The sequence below is a fragment of the Alosa pseudoharengus genome, unplaced genomic scaffold (assembly GCF_046254945.1).
Source record: "Alosa pseudoharengus isolate Yale_2024_CS ecotype anadromous, Long Island Sound unplaced genomic scaffold, YU_APseudo_1.1 YU_APseudo_1.1_scf_23, whole genome shotgun sequence".
Classification (NCBI taxonomy): domain Eukaryota; kingdom Metazoa; phylum Chordata; class Actinopteri; order Clupeiformes; family Clupeidae; genus Alosa; species Alosa pseudoharengus.
In genome coordinates, this window is record NW_027468685.1 from 2,634,549 (window position 1) to 2,654,347 (window position 19,799).

At 43.9% G+C, this 19,799-nt stretch overlaps 1 protein-coding gene across 1 annotated transcript in view; it reads right to left on the reverse strand.

The window, feature by feature from the left end:
- Positions 1 to 15,180: 15,180 nt before the first annotated feature.
- nxph1 (neurexophilin 1) overlaps positions 15,181 to 19,799 on the reverse strand; it is a 37,580-nt gene continuing 32,961 nt past the window's right edge. Inside the window, exon 6 of the mRNA XM_076301451.1 lies at positions 15,181 to 15,972. Within this exon, the coding sequence (XP_076157566.1) occupies positions 15,181 to 15,972 (792 nt within the window). The remainder of the gene's footprint in view (positions 15,973 to 19,799) is intronic.

The window sequence follows — 19,799 nt, forward strand, 5'->3', positions numbered from 1 at the left end:
CTGATGGCGCCGACATTTCTTACTATGTTCCTACTATGTTTATTACACGTGATACCCAGCCCCATCAATGTGTTTTCTGTAACTATATTTTTATAGTTCTATCTGCTATGCGCATGACATCAGTCTCACACACACTGGCCAAATCGTCCCAAACAGTAGCCTACCAATGTTTTTCCTAATCTGAGAAAACATAAGTGTAAGGAAGCTGTTTCTTGGGTTTATAGCTAAAGAGTAGCCTATTAATTTAGTCAACTTTAAGTGCTTAAAAAGGCTACAAATGTACCTTTAGTTTTAGTTTACTGTCATGTGACTTTAATGTTTAAACATTATTTTGACAAACATATCAATTTAGCCTACCTTCTTGTCCATCTAAAATAACTCCTAGCTTTGCTGCCTCCTTCCTTTGCTGTTTGCAAAGTTTCATATATCCACGGTGGCCTTGGAGACTTGGGTCAGCAACAAAGCCTAAGTGCTGCTTGTGTGCACAATCCACTGTAATTCTGATGCATACAGTTATTGAAGAATACATTTGTTTATCTTAGAGAATATAGGCTACAGTGCAGTGATGAGTTATGGTAGGCTAACTTGGAGTGAATATACACACACAGGGGAAATGATCGATCTCTCGTAAGTCTCTCGTAGCCCACTCCGTAGCTGCGTGATAGTAGGCCTACGCACACTGCTGTGCACACCTGCAGACGCTACTGGCCGGAGAATGGAGTGGTGTTTCTCCACAGCTGAGTAATGGCCTGCAGGTTTATTCTGGTAGTGGTTGCAGTAATTCTGACGTTATGCACAAGCAACTGGTGTACTATAGAATCCGCAGCACAAACAGCCACGTAAATAGTAGCACATCTTCTTTTCTTTTCTCGGTTAAGATCAGCACGATACAGCTTTGTAACTTAAAAAATATAACAACAACACAAATGTTTCTTTTTTTTTAACAGCACAATCAGCACAAACGATTAGGACTACGATTGGGAATTGATGAGGGGGGGGGATGGTGATGTTTAGCATAAACTACAACTGCTGGGCAACTTCTACATAGTACACAAACGTTTCTTTGGCACAAATCAGCACGCACGTAGCCAAAGCGATCACAACTATTTTGAGGAGATTTGGACACTGATGAACAAAGCGTGATAACTTAAAAAACATAGCTACACAAATGTTATTTTTAACGGCACAAATCAGCACAAACATAGCACAAACGATTGAGACTATTTTGGTGAGTTTTGGACATTGATGGGGGGCTGGATGACATCACACGTGTAACAAATAACGTGGAATATCTTAAAAACAACAACAAATGAGCACAAACGATTGAGACTATTTTGGGGAAATTTGAACAAGTATGGGGGGCTGAGTGACGTCACTGGCCAGAAAATGTAAAGTTTAATTACTTAAAACCCTTAACAGCACAAACGATCATTTTTACGTCACAAACCGGCACAAACGTAGCACAAACTAATAGCAGTGTTTTTAATCATTTTTGAATAACATGGGGGGCCAGCTTCACGCAGGTACGCACTCAGACACACACACAGAATCAAACACACACACACACACACACACACACACACACACACAGAATCAACCACACACACACACACACACACTGATGGTCCAGATCAGCTCATTTGTATGGAGCCCGAATGTGAGCAGTTGTTCTCCATCTGTACAGGGCCGGGATTGGTCTTTGTGAGATGTTTTTATACAGAAACATCACATCTAACTATAATGTGCACTTGTTTTACTAAATCATGCCATCACATAATCAGAATTACATTATGCTCTTCTTTTAATGAAATCAACTGCTCATTTGAATTATTTCTGAAGAAAAAGATCTTGCAATGACCACTTCCTTACAGCAAATCAGTATATATATTTTCATATAATGCAATTTATCACTTTCAACATTTCCTTTTGCAACTAAATATGAGTTTACTTTGTGCAGATTGTCACATTCAGTTTGTATTTGCATTGTGTCACAGAGACCCAACTTTTTTGGATGTGCACAACACATGAGGCAGGGAAACACACACACACACACACACACACACACACACAAACAAACAACACAAGAGGCAGGGAAACACACACACACACACACACAAACAAACAACACAAGAGGCAGGGAAACACACACACACACACACACACACACAAACAAACAAACAAACAAGCAAACAACACAAGAGGCAGGGATACACACACACAAACACACACACACACACACACACACACACACACACACACACACAAACAAACAACACAAGAGGCAGGGAAACACACACACACACACACACACACACACACAAACAAACAAGCAAACAACACAAGAGGCAGGGATACACACACACACACACACAAACAAACAAACAAGAAAACAACACAAGAGGCAGGGATACACACACACAAACAAACAAACAAGAAAACAACACAAGAGGCAGGAACAATAAACAAATAAACAAACTTCAAGGTGGGACACAGGGAGAAAAAGCTGAGTCAACAGTCCAAAGCTCCAAAGGTAAAAAACCTTTTCACTCGCTGTGTGTCTATCATACAACAACAACAACTACAACAACAAAGCACCATAAACAAAAACTAAACAGACGGAAATAAGACAGTGGGGCAAACTACTGGGGCCAGTTGGTCAAATGTGATCTGGTCAGAATTTTACTACTGGACAGGATGAAAATCTGAAAACGGTGTTGGACAAATGGACAAAAAAACATTCCAAAATCTAGCTATCTATCTAACATTTGTATCTATTATTGTGTATGTGTTTGTTTTATAATAAAGGAGAAACAGTATGATCGCTTATGTGTATTTGTTTGTTGAGGATTAGATGAGGGGTCTGACTGGACAATGGAAGGGGATGATTGTATTGTGTTATTGTGCTGTTTTCGGTCTCTTTATATGAAACAATCAAAGCTACCTCATGCCGCCCATTCTTGCAACTGTTCCTTGCATAGCCTGTAGGCTTAATTGTGCTATGTAGTCCCATTAAAGGCACAGTAATCCGTAATCCTGAAAAGTTTGTATATGGATCAGGCTGATCCAATCCCAAACTGCTTTGAAAAACCAGCATACAAATATGATGGATTACCTGATCCTGGATAATAATCAAAATCCAGACCATTCTGATTCAGTTCTCTGCAGACAGAGGACAAGACAAACAAATAAACAAGACAAACAAATAAACAGAACAAACTGACAAAGAACACAGGAAAAAACAAACACAAGCAAACAATTCAACACAGGAGTTACAGCAAATCCAGAGGAAAACTAAGCAGGCAGGACGGAGCATTGTGCAGAGGCAATGCCACATCATGATGCTTACTTACATCATCACTGTCATCACCTCACATACATACAGCACACTGCTTGCTACAGTAAGCCTCCTCTACATACTTGCTGCACACTGCCCCCCCCTCCCTACATACACAGCACATTGTCTTCAGGATCTTCTCCAAATCACATCCTCTACATACTTACAGCACACTGCCCCCACCTACCCACACACACACTACACACACACACACACAGTCACTGCTCCACTCCCCTCCCGCCCACACACACATCTTTACTGTCATCACTCACATACATCATACATACAGTACTCTGCTTGCAATAGTAAGTCCCTTCACCATACTTGCAGTACACTGCCCCCCCCTCTCCCCTACCTACACAGCACATTATTTCATCAGGAAGCTTCTCCAACACACATCCCCAACATACTTACAACACACTGCCCCCCCCCCCCCCCCCCCAATACACAGCACCTTGTCTCATTAGGGAAGCTTCTCCAACACATATATTGCACACTGCCATCTTCCCACATACACAGCACACTATCCCATCTCCCTTGTCATCCCCCCAACACACACACCAAGACCCCTGGCAGTTGGGTTAGCCCCTTGAGCCGTGGACATGCCCAAGGTTTCTTCCTTGGTAAGGGAGTTATTCCTTGCCCCTGTAGCTCTTGGGTGCTCCTTGTTGGTGCCCCCCCCCCAATCCCAATCCTCCCCCACCTTTCTTATGCAGCCCTTGCCACTTAATCTACTAAACCCCTCTTCTACTGCACTTTTTACCCCCCCCCCTCCCCCCCATAAATGCACAAATAGGCTGACACCAGACATAATTTCACTGCATTTCTTACATCCAGTAACTATATGCATGTGACAATAAATTTCCTTGTATCCTTGTATCCTTGTATCCTTGTATGCCATTCTCTACTTCCTCTTCACAAACATGAGGTCTCCTGCCACACTATGACCTGCACTTGAGCCAGCCAAGAAGGCTCGAAAATCTACTAAAATCAGGTTCTAAATTCTAAATCAGGTTCTAAATTCACTTGGAACGAGGTTCTATTCCAGTGTCCTCGTTTTTGAAGTAAGAGATTAGAACTACTTTTGTGACCATGACTACGATGCTGAGCATCCCCATGCATCCTCAGCATCAGGACCAATCAGCATTCAGCATGAGCTCAGCATCAGGACCAATCAGCATGTCCTGCATTGAGCTCATCCTTCTATTCATCCATGAGGCCGTGAGCTCAGCATCAGGACCAATCAGCATGTCCTGCATTGAGATCATCCTTGTTTTCATCCATGAGGCCGTGAGCTCAGCATCAGGACCAATCAGCATGTCCTGCATTTTCATCCATGAGGCCGTGAGCTCAGCATCAGGACCAATCAGCATGTCCTGCATTGAGATCATCCTTCTATTCATCCATGAGGCCGTGAGCTCAGCATCAGGACCAATCAGCATGTCCTGCATTGAGATCATCCTTGTTTTCATCCATGAGGCCGTGAGCTCAGCATCAGGACCAATCAGCATGTCCTGCATTTTCATCCATGAGGCCGTGAGCTCAGCATCAGTACCAATCAGCATGTCCTGCATTGAGATCATCCTTCTATTCATCCATGAGGCCGTGAGCTCAGCATCAGGACCAATCAGCATGTCCTGCATTGAGCTCATCCTTGTATTCATCCATGAGGCCGTGAGCTCAGCATCAGAACCAATAAGAGTGTGTTACTGCCCTGTATCCATCAGCATCAGGACCAATAAGAGTGTGTTACTGCCCTGTATCCATCAGCATCAGGACCAATAAGAGTGTGTTACTGCCCTGTATCCAACAACATCAGGACCAATAAGAGTGTGTTACTGCCCTGTATCCAACAACATCAGGACCAATAAGAGTGTGTTACTGCCCTGTATCCAACAACATCAGGACCAATCACAGCACAGCCCTGTATCCAACAACATCAGGACCAATCACAGCACAGCCCTGTATTTATCAGCATCAGCACCAATCACAGCACAGCCCTGTGTCCATCAGTGGCGGTGAGCTCAGCATCAGGACCGACTCACCTCCATCCTGTCCTGACATGCTCCTCCGCCACCTCCTCAGACTTACGGCACAAACTTGCCAGAGAAACTTTCAGGAAATGATGAGCAACAATTTCAAGGAAGGAGAGCCGTAATGGCAGCCTTCCGCAGTTGCAAAGATTCAGAAGTGATTAATGGAAACTAATTTTTCATGGCAATTAAAATGATTAAAGCCAGAGGCTCTTTTCTGCAGTTGCTCTGAATTGCTGCAGGAACAAGGCGGCAACAAAGCGGAGGAGCAAAATTGCATTAGTAGTGAAGGAGAAGTGTATTAAAATGCAAATGTACAGCTGTTAATAGTTCTTCAAAAACCAATAATCCCCCACAGTCACTCATGTGTCAAAATGGTTAATGGAAAAACATCCCAAAGGCTCGGCAGGTCCTATTCCATCCTGCTTTTCATTAAAGCCGAGTGTGTGTGTGTGTGTGTGTGTGTGTGTGTGTGTGTGTGTGTGTGTGTGTGTGTGTGTGTGTGTGTGTGTCGGAGAGAGGACCAGGATATGGGCTGGGATTGGCAGGATGGGTCCATATGGGCAAAGCCCCAATCCTATTGTTTAAACATTTCCACTCTGAGACCCCCCCTCCCTCCCTCTCACTCTCTCTCACACACACACACACTCACTCACACACACACACACACACTCACACACACTTCTCCTGGGATGAAGGTGCTCAGGCTAACAAGTAGGAAGTGAAAGCCCAAAAGTGATCAGGCGGTATTACAGACATCCATCATGGATGTGCTTATGCTTAGAGGTGTGTGTGTGTGTGTGGGAGTGTGTGTGTGTGTGTGTGTGTGTGTGTGTGTGTGTGTGTGTGTGTGTGTTTATGCTTATCAGGTGATCAGCGCTGACTAATTCTCACACAGAGCTGAGATGATGACAGGGCAACAGGGGAGACGAAGGAAAGAGAGAGAGATGGAGAGAGAGGGAGAGATGCGTGGAATATAGATGGAGAGAGATGAAGAGGTAGAGAGAGAGAGAGAGGGAGAGGGAGAGAGAGAGAGGGAGAGAGAGAAGTAGAGAGAGAGGGAGAGAGAGATGCATGGAATGTAGATGGAGAGAGATGGAGAGGTGGAGATGGAGAGAGGGAGAAAGAGAGGGAGAGAGAGAGAGGGAGAGAGAGATGCATGGAATGTAGATGGAGAGAGATGGAGAGGTGGAGATGGAGAGAGGGAGAAAGAGAGGGAGAGAGAGAGAGATGGTGAAGAAGAGATGGAGAGAAAGAGAGAGATGGAGAGATGTTTTTTTTAAGGTTTACATTGCACAGGAATCAACATAAATTGTCTATTTTACATCTGTTGTCCATGGATCAGTCTTAAATCGTCAGATGCACAAAGCTACACAGCACATAAAACATGCAATAATAATACAATCTGTATAAAACATGCAATAATAATACAATCTGTATAAAACATGCAATAATTATACAATCTGTATAAAACATGCAATAATAATACAATCTGTATAAACTGAAAGAAAGATGAGGAAGAGGAATGGAGAGAGAGAGAGATGGAGAGAGAGGGAGGGAGAGAGAGAGTTGCGTGGAGTCGTGAGCCTGGTGTGTGTGTGTGTGTGTGTGTGAAGCAGGAGCCATAATTGAATAAACAGTCCACTTGCCTTCACTGTGACTTAATTACGGCGATGCCTGAGGATGTGCTGCTCAGATCGAAGAGATTCGGCCCCTCAGCAGAGCTCACGATAACGCAGCGCAATCACGATAACACACATAATAACCGTGATAATGTGCACAATAACGCATAGAAATCAGAATAGTGCCAATAATAAGACACAGAAATCATAATACTGTGCATATTACAGTTTTTTTACAACAAAATGCAAAATGCCTCAAATCTCCCGTGAAATGACATTCAAAATGTCATAAACACATCTCTATAGCAAACATTTGTCTCACATTATAAATACTTTTGTCATAATATGACATTTCGGATACATCATGTACACACTGTTGCTCCAAACCTAAAGCTCTTCTGTCTTTCATGGGCTTCTATGAGTGAAAGTAATCTACAGAGAGATGTTGGAATACACAGTAAACATGTAAGCAATATTGAAAACAAAAATAATGATTTTTCCCAAATAATTTGCTGTTGTGAACACAGTGTTTTACTGCCAACAAGAACAAAGGAAACAAAACACAGTGACCACAGATGGAGTTTTGAAAAAGCTGATATGGAAGAAAAGACAGAAATTACTGTATGTCCAAAGAAAGAAATTACCGACTACTATCAAATTACTTTGCTTTTTCCAAAGAAAATATATTACTGTGTGTGTGTGTGTGTGTGTGTGTGTGTGTGAGGAGGGGGGTGGGGTAATTGGGTAATTGGGCATGTATATTCACAGGCCAATAGACCCTTTCAACTGCAGAAAAAACATGTGCGCCGAAAACACAGACACAGAAAACAACACTGGTGACTTGGGGACAAAAGACAAGTTTTACGTCAAGTCGACTTTTTGAGTTTTTACAAGTTTTACGTCAAGTCGACTTTTTTGACTTTTTACAAGTTTTACGTCAAGTCGACTTTTTTGACTTTTTACAAGTTTTACGTCAAGTCGACTTTTCGTAGATCATGACGCTAAAGTCCAATTCATTTTCATTTCAAAGAATCTACATTGGTTCTGAACATTTCAACAGGAAATCCTCTAGGAACAGATTGAAAGTATCTATACCTTTATATGGAGTATATCTATTCATAGGCCTATACTAAGGCAATGATCGGATGGTGTTTAGTAAAGTAATGAGTATTACATTTAGGAGTGAGTTTGAATAAGTGGCAAATACATGTGGCATTTTAAAAGGTTGTGTTTGAAAAATGAAATCAAGTTACTTCCTGTTAGATTTTTGTGTGTAAGGTAGAAAATTGTGTGTGGTGTTTTGCAAAATGTGTTTTAGGAAATTGAAAACTGAGTCAAACACTGAGAATTAGTGTATGATTATGCAGATTTGTGGGGTTATGGTGTTCGAAACACATGTTTAGAAAATTGTGTGACAAGCAAAAATGGTTTGTGTAAGCAGTAAACTGTAAAACATCAGGCTAAAATGCAACTTTTAAAAAAAGTAAAGTGGTCCTTATGGTGGATTACCTGGACTCAATCTCTCTCTCCATCTCTCTCTCTCTCTGTGTGGGTGTGTGTGTATGAGATACAAGAGATCACAGAGTTCTTGAGTGCCAGACAGGAATGAGATGTTAGTGATGCTCCTGTACTGTGTGTGTGTGTGTCTGTGTGTGTCTGTGTGTGTGTGTGTGTGTGTGTGTGTGTCTGTGTGTGTGTGTGTGTGTGTGTGTGTGTGTGTGTGTGTGTGTGTGTGTGTGTGTGAGTCTGTCTGTGTGTGTGTGTGTGTGTGTGTGTGTGTGTGTGTGTGTGTGTGTGTGTGTGTGTGTGTGTGTGTGTGTATGTGTGTTTGTGTGTGATATGGAAATCGGGGTGTTTATTAACACTCCTGACTCTGGCATTGCCTGATGCTGCAGATTTAAGATCTGGTGAGTTGGAGTCTCGCTGGACTTGTTAAGCAGAGACCAGACTGGGAGCAAAATTCAGAAGCAGAACACTCTAAGTGTGTGTGTGTGTGTGTGTGTGTGTGTGTGTGTGTGTGTGTGTGTGTCTGTGTGTGTGTGTGTGTGTGTGTGTGTGTGTGTGTGTCTGTGTGTGTGTGTATGTGTGTGTCTGTGTGTGTATGTGTGTGTATGTGTGTGTGTGTGTGTGTGTGCGTTAAGAGCCCCCTGTGGCCCTGTGGTGAACACACAGGCCTGGCTTCCCGTTTAATTACTGATAAGTTATGAGCCAGCGGTACGCGGCGGACCCCTCCGGAACCCTCTGGAACACACCCCTGGGGCGTCTAATCAGCCCAGAACTGACGGCTGATCGGAACTGCCTTCCGCAGGATTCCGGATTCTACTGCACGTGCCACAGTGAACTCACCTCCCCTCTCCACACACATACACACACACAAACTGTACACTCACACACACACATACACACACACATATTGTACACTCACACGCACACACACACACACACACACACACAATGACCTTCAGGATTTACAGTCTGACCTTCGGGACTCACAGTCTGTCCTTCAGGGGTCATAGGGTGACCTTCAGGAGTCCTGGTGCATCCCGAGTCACTTAATCTGCAGACTGTCTCTCTCTCTACCTCTCTCTCTCTCTCTCTCTACCTCTCTCTCTCTCACGCGCACACACACACACACACCCACTTAATCTGCAGACTGTCACTCTCTCTCTCTCTCTCTCTCTCTCTCTCTCTCACGCACACACACACACACACACACACACACACACACACACAGCTGCTTCTTTGCATGGATATCCGTTCTCCCTCCGGCTCTGAGGATAGCCAGTACATTCACACAGCTCTAGAGTCCAGACATGACTGACCGCATGACCACATGCGGCAGGAGAGGAAAGCGAGAGGAAATGTGTGTGTTCTATGTGTCCCTGCTGCTTCACAGATATATCAGTCATCCCTGAAGATGTCTGCATTCCCCAGCTCCCCCAGTTATCTCCACTCTCCAGGACCCGCACGGGAGCGATCGCAGCCAGAGATACCAACCGCACGGCAGAGATCATAGCCAGCGTGGGGGAACCTTCTGGATGATTTGCTTATATTTATATTTTAAGTTATTTACAACAGCAATTAATATGTTCCTTTGGTTGTTGAAATACCAACCAATAAACATCATCAAAACATCAAATCTGTGGTGTAAAATGCAGTTGGGTAATGTTCTAGTCAAGGCCAGCGCAGCAAGAGATGAAATCTAAAATCATTCAATAATATGTTTTACTGAGTTCCATTCCATTCAGTTTAATGATCTTCTGAGGTAATTAAGATAATAAGTTCAGCTCCAGGTGATGCTGTTTAGTTCATTTCACCCTCTTCTGCATCTCACAGCTACAGGGTTCCAACCACGAGAGCAAGTGCTTGTTAGATGAGGGTGGTGTGTTGCGTTCCTGTGATGTTTAGCAGATTAGCGTGTTGTGTGTGACGTTCCTGTAGTAGAATAGGGTGGTGTGTGGCGTTCCTGTGATGTTTAGCAGATTAGCGTGTTGTGTGTGACTGACGTTCCTGTGATGTTTAGCAGATTAGGGTGTTGTGTGTGATGTTCCTTTGGTAGATGAGGATGGTGTGTGACCTTCCTGTGATGTTTAGCAGATTAGCGTGTTGTGTGTGACGTTCCTGTTGATACAGTATAATGGGCATACTTTTTTTATATATAAATCTCTTTTCCAAACATGGCCATATTCAATACTTTTCCTCCAGAACTCAAGGGAGCGAACACAGTCGGAGGGCTGAGGTATACGGCTCTGCTGGGTATTGCTGCCGTATGTTCGGAACATATTCCGCTCACTGTTTTCTTGGACAGACTATCTATCAACAAACTATGTGTTGACACTCTGCTAAATACAATGTATATTTAAAGGTACACTATGCAGGTTTAGGTATTTAAAGATACACTATGCAGGTTTAGGTATTTAAAGGTACACTATGCAGGTTTAGGTATTTAAAGGTACACTATGCAGGTTTAGGTATTTAAAGATACACTATGCAGGTTTAGGTATTTTTGGCGACTGTAGAGCTCCCTCTAGAGTCACAATATATTTATATTTTACTCTGCTGTTGTAAACAGCAAAATTCTCGTGACTTGTACACAATGAAAATGCTTTTGTTGTGGAGGTGAAGGATTAACAACAGGCAAAAACTATCTCCAAAGAGCTATATCTACCGACAAGGTAATATTTCACGATTCTCGCGAGATTTGTCTTTATTGAAGTTGCATGGCTGATTTTCTCGGTAGCGACTCGCCACGTCTATGCTGTATTCGCCTATCACAAGTTCGTTTACCATCAAATTGGCTTTGTAAAGGTGAAAATCTTGCATAGTGTACCTTTAAGGTTAAGGTTAGAGTAGATTTTGAGATTTTTAGAGATTTTGTTAAGGGGATGTTCAGTAATAGTTCAACATCCATTTTGCACACTGAGCTTGAATCCTAACAAATTTTAAGTCTATCCAAGTGTTACTGATATTCCTTATATCTTTTTATTATAGGTACGGCTCTTCACAGTGCTAGTAGAACGCTCCATTGACTTAAATGGGATTTCCCAAAGTTCTAGCGGTAAGATATATTCATGTAATTACCGCTGCAAACATATAATTACCGCTGTCAATGGCAACGGGTTTTGTACTTCTTATACGTCATATCACTAAGACTGGAACTTCATTCAAACGTGAAAGCAGACGGTTGATCAGCTGTGTTCTAAAGAATGTTTGATTCAAGTTCACAGTGTGTGTTGTTGCGAACTATTTGTTTCTCAGCAAATGCCACGATAAACGGTAACAAATAGGCTAGGTTATGTAGGCTAAAGTGATATCGTGGGCAGTTTATTATTTCGTTTTGGCAAGTAGCCGTATAGTAAGCGGGATAATGTATAGAACGCCGGTCATTACTGTGAAAATCAGTCCCTTCAGGGCGGAACAAGACGCCGTGTCGGTTCGCCCTGTCGGGACTTATTTTCACAGTAATGACCGGCGTTCTATACATTATCCCTTACATAACTTTATTATAAAGATATAAGGAAAAAGTTATTATCCTACTGTAATAACTCTAATGGGGAGTTGGCGTGAGACACGTTTGAAAATTAGCTTTGAGGGCAGTATCCACTGTTCAGATGCTCAGGGAGGAGAAATGAGACCCGAGGCTAGAGAATGCCAAAAAAAAAGCCCTCACTGATGTCTCATGTCAAAATAAAAGCCCTCACTAATGTCACATGGATGGATATGATGAAAATGTTATGCTTGCGGCGCAGTAAAAACCCTTTGGTCATTTGAAACTTGACATTTGGTCAGCTTCTATAAATCCTGATTTGGTTTGTAACTGAATATTCTGTTTTGTTGCTTTGTGTCCATAATGGGATTGTAAACTATGAGCACACGTCGGGGATGATGATGCAGTTCAACTCCAGGCCTCTACAGGTTCATCTAAAATTAAAATTCACTATTCATTCACACAAACTCGCGTCACATAGTATGTAGCGTCAACGCCGATTTGGAGGTGCAAACAATCGGATTTCTGGTTCCTTACTATGTGATCTCAATGGCAATGCAGCGTTTGTTTGCACCTCCAACAGCATGGCGTACCTGGGGGGTATTCCATCAACCTCGCCAATGAAGGTGGCGCTTAACAGAAATAGCCTAGCTTGAATCTGTTACCTCCCAAAAACGCCCTTAAACGCCCACAAATACCTGTATGTTTGTGTGAAAGATTATGTGAACTGCGTTGCTTACATGCTTGGCTTCTGCACACAGGCCTTGTTTCCCAGGTGGACACAACTTCTTATGTGGTGAGATCACTTCAGGAAGTGTGTCATGAGAGCACTTCCTGTGTGGCATACCTGTCAACACTCCCGTTTTTCCCGGGTTTCTCCCGTATTTCAAGGTCATCTCCCAGCACCCTCCCGTTTTGTTATTTCTCCCGGAAAACTCCCGTTTTTTGCATGGCCATCAAACTTCATTTTAAAATCATTGATCCATTCAGGTTGCCAGATTGTGTATGAAATACACCCTACACATACACGATCACTTAGTTTCAATTTCAACCGTTTTGTCATAGGCTAAAACCTGGCAACCCAAAAGCCAAATAAGGAAGCGGGTGCCGACTGCGCAGCCTGAGTCTCGTCATAAGCAAGCGGGCTAGTTGAATGGCCTACTCCAGAACTAGCTGTTGTGAAATGGTTGGGAATTTAATTGATTAACACATCACATAAACTGTTATTGAGTGTTGTTGATACACTGAACTTGTGCCCTCGGTTAGTATGTTTTTTGGGGTTACTGGAGATGCTGAGTACATATCTGACATTTTCAAGATTCAAAATCACTATTTAAACTTGGTTTGGTCACATTTTTACTCTCATTACCCCTAAAACATATTAACATTGTCCATTTTGGCCAAGCAGCTCTTATAATATGATCAATATAGGCTATTATGCTCATTTATGCTAATTAGCTCAATTACACAAATTGCCCAACATCTGCAAATTAGCATCCGGCAGTTTCTGCATGCTGGGAACCCATACTATATATTTCCATCATAAAACTTTGGTGTACTCAACATCTCCGGGTCCACAATGGGGCTCTATGGGCTGTCCACCGGACTACATAGGTACTTAGCTTCAATTAACAACCGGATCTCCTTATATGGGCAAAGATGGCCGTTTTGGTCCTTTTTTATAGGCTATAGTTCTATTGGAGAATAAGTGACAGCGTAGGCTCGGTCCAGTGATAAAACCTCTGGTATTTTATTTATTATGTACACCTCCCCCGTTCCCATTAAAGCAAACATACTCATACTGAGGATGGATATTGAGTCTTGTTTTTATAGTGACAGTTTTACAGCTTCTGTACAAGATCACAGATTTTTCATGGATTTTCAAGGTCACATCTATATCAGCAACATCATTTTCATAGTCCGAGGAGCCGAGAACAAGCATATATGTGGTAGGGTGGAGAGCGGGTGGGATGGGGTTATGGGATCATTAGGTCAGAGGTAAGGGGGTCAACAGACAGGTGTATGCTTAGGGCTTATACACAGATGCTCCATCGGGATAAAGTATGTACAATACAAACCATTCATACAAATTAGGCTCTAAGATATAGAAGTCATTACATTAGTGTTGGTGGGTAAATGAGTAAGCCAGCCAACCCTCCCCCGAGATTTAAAACTATGGGAGATGGGAGCATCCAGGGCCCACAAGACTGCAGTGCTAGAACATACCAACTCCTGGTGGGGGGTGAGTGATGCTGCTGTGGGCCTCTGGTGGGGCTCCCCCTGCACATGAGCCGGCCTGTCTTTGGGTCGCCCAGGAAGCAGACGTAGCTCTGGGAATCGCACACAGCCAGCTTCCAGCATATATTCGTATATATGTATTTATATATTTTCATATATTTATTATCTCTTTTTTTTGTATGTGCAGGGTTTTTACGATCAGCAACGTTGAAATGTCAGATCAGATATTCGTTGCTCAAATTGGGGCTCCACTGAGGCAGAGATATAAACATTTAGCACTTTGATAGTCTACTCTGAGGCTTGGAGAGAAAACCAAACGAAACCAAGTTCAAAACAAAGCAGAAAATAAAGCGCACAGGCTGTAAACACCGGGAGAAACAGAAGGGAACAGAACTTCAACAAGAGAACAGAGAGCTCAGTCCGTCTTAAACAAACCAGTGGTTAAAATGGCAGACGTAAACTGCGGATATCTGGGACTCCGAGTCCCACTATTGTTTCTACCAGGTAACAGTACAATAAACAATAAATAAATCAACAAATACGTAAATAAATTAATGTACCTTTCATAATAAAACAAGTCAACACATTAAGCTAATTCTACACCATCACTGTTCCTTCAGACGGAGTATAACTTCACCGCTTTGCAAAAATTACAATGTTATCGTTAACACGGCTTCCGTAAATTACATTGTTATCGTTAACACGGCTTCCGTAAATTACACTGTTATCATTAACACGGCTTCCGTAAATTACACTGTTATCATTAACACGGCTTCCGTAACAGGTTCTTGTCTGATTGTTATCTTTTTTTTTTTAGCAGAAGTCTAAAATTCTGGTCGAGACCAGTCTGGGCGAGTTCGGGACAGTACAGATGCTTCAGCTGGACGGGAGAAGAGGAGACCTCCCCACCTCGCCCCCCAAGTCCATCAGACTCACTGCCGCCCCCTGCTGGTCAGTCGGGTCGGCTCAGCCGGAGGGGAAGTAGGGGGTGTCGCTGTGGTAGTTGTAGTCGGGGCAGACCTTCTGCACCAGCTTGTAGTCGGTGCTGTAGAAGGAGATGAAGATGCAGATGACCTTGAAGGGCTTGGAGCACAGCCAGGAGACGTGGCTCTGCGTCTGCTCCTGGTAGCACGTCTTGGACGGGTCGAAGTTGCACAGCGTGTTCTTCGAGCCCTTCTCCACCTTCTCGTACTCGATGCGGCAGTTGAAGGACTTGGAGTCCTTGGCGTCGATGACCGACTGCTGCGCCGACAGGTCGAACTCCACGATCTTGGTGGGCGGGACCAGGCTGACGGACACGTTGCCCTGGCCCGTGGCGTTGTGGCGGAAGTAGACGCTGAACGTGCCGTTGCCGTGGTCGACGATCTTGCCAGTGATGAGCAGGTTCAGCTTGACCGTCTTGATGTTGGAGTGGAAGTCTCCCCAACCGAACATCTTCTTGAACTTGCCGGTCTTGACCATCGGTCGGCGCTTGGCGCGGGATCGCGAGTCCGCCAGGTCGGTGGAGTTGCGTAGCCAGTCCCACAGGTCCTGCTCGGAGTAGGGCTCGGGCGTGTCATAGCGCAGGTCCAGCGCCGTGGCGTTCTGCTTGCCCTGGAGCGTCTGGGCCAGCAGCCGACTGATGGACAGGTCCTTCCCCCCCCCGCCCACACCCCCACCCCCACCCATCCAGATGTGCTTGAGGGTGGACTTGCCACTGCTGCCCGCCTTGAGCACCTCAGACTTCCCCACGGGCATGGAGGCATGCGCCCCCGCTACCTGAGATGAGAAGAGACGAGAGAGAGGGGGGGGGGGGAGAGAAAAGAGAAGGTGAAATAAAAGAGAGGGATAAAACAAGAAAAAAAAGAGGAGAGGAGAGAAAAACAAGAGGTATTCATTAAGATGCTTTGTCACACACACACACACACACACACACACACACACACACACACACACACACAGATAAATGCACACACCTTGTCTTTGACAGACAGTGTAAAACAAGAGAGCATTATTATTTAGCAGGCGTGCCAAGAGACGAAGTGGGAGATATTAATCAGAGATCACACATATTGACCCCGGCTCTCTCTGCTTGAGCATGTAGCTCTCCCAGCAAATCAAAAAGGACAGATCAAATAGATTTGGAGAGGAGGAGAGGAGGAGAGGAGGAGATCATCGATCGGCAACCTGCGCGCCTCCGTTTCCCTGCGCATTAACGGACAGGAACCAGCTGGGAAATGGAACACGGCGTGGCCAATGAGGAGAGGAACACAGTGATCAAAGCACCGACATCACGCCTCTCCTCCCTCTGTCTTTCTCTCTCTCTCTGTCTCCTCCCTCTCTCTCCTCTCTAGCTCTCTGTCTTTCTCTTTCTCTCTGTCTTCTCTCTCTCTCTCTCTCTCTCTAGCTCTCTGTCTTTCTCTTTCTCTCTGTCTCCTCTCTCTCTCTCTCTCTCTCTCTAGCTCTCTGTCTTTCTCTCTCTCTCTGTCTCCTCTTTCTCTCTCTCTCTAGCTCTCTCTCTCTCTTTCACTCACTCTCTCTCTCACTTTCTTTCTGTCTCTCTGTTTCACTCTTTCCTGTCAGGTCTAGGGGAATATCCCTCCACACACACACACACACACACACACACACACACACACACTCAGCTTGGCCGGGTCCGGTCATTCGGTGAGTAAAGAACAGACTATTAGGCTGAGGGAGCTGCTTGTTCTGATGATTGATGAACCCGCGGCTTTTTCTCCATTTAGCAGCGATGAGTGGAATTAGGGGCGTGCGGCTTGGCGTGCCGCGCCGTGACATTGATTGGCTGAGTTCTACTGTACGAGCTGACAGCAGATCCGTCTTGCGGCGCTTTTTGCATTTTGCGGGCGGCCCCGGGGATCGATAGGGAGAAAATAAGGTTTCGCTGCCAATGAGACGGCCGCCCACACTCACACAGAGGAGCCTTCCAGAGAATGACAGCAAAAATGGGGGGAGGGGTTTAAACACCCCAGCGGCCTCGGGATGTGGGGGGGGGGGAGGGGGCTGAGAGGGAGCACATCTCACCTCATCGCCTCAACCACCTCAGACAGACTCAAACAGATAAATCAATACATACGCTACCTCCCTCTCTCTCACACACGCACAAACACACACACACACACACACACACACACACACACACTTACACACACACACACACACACATACACACACACATACTTTGAATTGCAAATCTGACTGAGGACAGTTTCAGAGCTGAGATGACGTCCTTGGAAGGTGTGTATTAGAGACTGTAGGTTCCAAGCCTGTGCTGAATTCATATCTTTATTAATGCAGTTTTCTAGTGCATGTCACCTGTGCTGAATTCATATCTTTATTAATGCAGTTTTCTAGTGCATGTCACCTGTGCTGAATTCATATCTTTATTAATGCAGTTTTCTAGTGCACGTCACCTGTGCCCACAGTCCCTATCTCTATCAATATAGTTTTCTAGTGAATGTCACTAATGCTAAACTTCTATCTTTATTTATAGTTTTCTTGTGCATGTCAGCTAAACTAAGTCCTATGTTTATTAATTTAGTTTTCTAGTGAATGCCACCTGTGCTAAGTCCTATCTTTATTAATAGGATTTTCTGCAATACATGACACATGTGCTGAAGTCCTATGTTTATTAATTTAGTTTTCTAGTGAATGCCACCTGTGCTAAGTCCTATCTTTATTAATAGGATTTTCTGCAATACATGACACATGTGCTGAAGTCATTGACACACTGCAGCTGACATCAGAGACCGACATAAAGTCAACAAGACCAGCAGCCTGAACGGTCACTATGACCAGCAGCCTGACCGGTCACTATTGACCACCACATGACTGTTCACTATGACCAGCAGCCTGACCGTTCACTATGACCACCAGCATGACCAGTCACTATGACCAGTTTGCTTTTGTTCAGCTAAGGCCGACGTCAACACTCCATCCACACAGTCAGCAGCATGTCACCATGACCAGTAGATTCCCTACAAATATAAGAAACACCTCGATACAGTTAAGATGACCAACATCATAGTCACTATGGCCAAAATACTCCTTATTCAGTTTCATTGGCTCATTCTCCGCCTCAAACTGGTGTGTGGCTGCTACACATTGGAGGTGGTTAGGGAGCTTCCTTCACTATAACGTTCCTTGATAAAGTTCTGTTCATCTCTCCATCTCTCTTTCCATTTCTCTCTCTCCATCTCTCTCTCCCTAGTTCTGTGACCAGCGACCTCCACCAGCCCATTCATTAAAAGACCAGTTTGTGTGACCAGTCTTGACAGGACTACCTAAAGGAAGAGTTTACTTTATTTAAGAGTTTACAAAAAAAGAGCTAATGAAGATAAATGCTTCCATTACACTGATACACTGATCGGTGTGTGTGTGTGTGTGTGTCTGTGTGTGAGGTGGAATCAGAGAGTTGACCATGTGTGTGAGTGTGTGTGTGTGTGTGTGTGAGTGTGTAATGGTGTTTACAACGGTGTGTGTGTGTGTGTGTGTGTGTGTGTGCATGTGTGTGTAATGTAGTGATGGGGACGAGACCGCCTATGCCGAGTCCGAGACAAGACAGAGTCTTTGAAGGGTCGAGACCGAGTCGAGACCGAGTCCGTTGGTTTTCAAATACAGTCGAGTCCGAGTCAAGACCGAGTCCTTTAGGAGTCGAGACCAAGACCATAAAAACATGTCAGTTTTCATATTCATGATCTAATATCACCCCAATTAATAATCAACAGTTAGGCAATATTTGTAACATTTATTTTGTGTTTGGCCTATTATGAAATCATGAAGAACGATTTAAACAGATTTTGAAACCTAAAGACCAAAGTTGGAGACATGAATGTAGACCTTGCTGCAGATTACATTTTTAATTTAACCGGAATACGCTGGAACGGCTTACTGTACAGGGGACTGCTTTATTTCTGGTAAGGTCTGCTGTGTATTCTGATATATGGTTTGTCGTGTTGAACTAAGGGTTCGTGAAGTATTCCACCGAGATGAATGGGTAGGGGAGATGGGTATAGCACCTTATGTAGACGTTATGATTAAATTTAATTATATTATTTACTTTTCTCGCGAACCGCAGCAATTAGCGGCTAACATCGTTTAAAAGCTGAGAAAAAGCTCTTTCATGTGATGTGATACATGTGTCTGTGTGATGAGTAGGCTTAACGATTGCGAGTATTTCAACTGAGAAGAATGGGTGAGTTTGGACGCACTTTCTGTCTTGCCATGCTGCTGTCATTTTCTCCACTGTGTAAGACTGAATTAGTTTGCGCTGTGATGCTAAGATTATTTTGACAGGCTACAGGCTAAATAAAAATCGCTATTAAACGGACGCAAAGCAGAATATTGAAAGAAGGGGGCACCAAGGCCAACGCAAGGGGCAAAGACGTGGCCGCCGTGAAATTTAATTTTCAGTTTTTTTTCAGTTTTTTTTTTTCAGTTTTTTTTGAACATAAAAAAATGCGCTGGTCTCGAGGACTCGGTCTGAAATTACGAGTCCTTCTCTTCCCACTGTGGTCCGAGACCGAGTCAAGACCGAGTCTTTGAAGGAACAAGTCCGAGTCGAGTCCGAGAAAGCAGAAATCGGT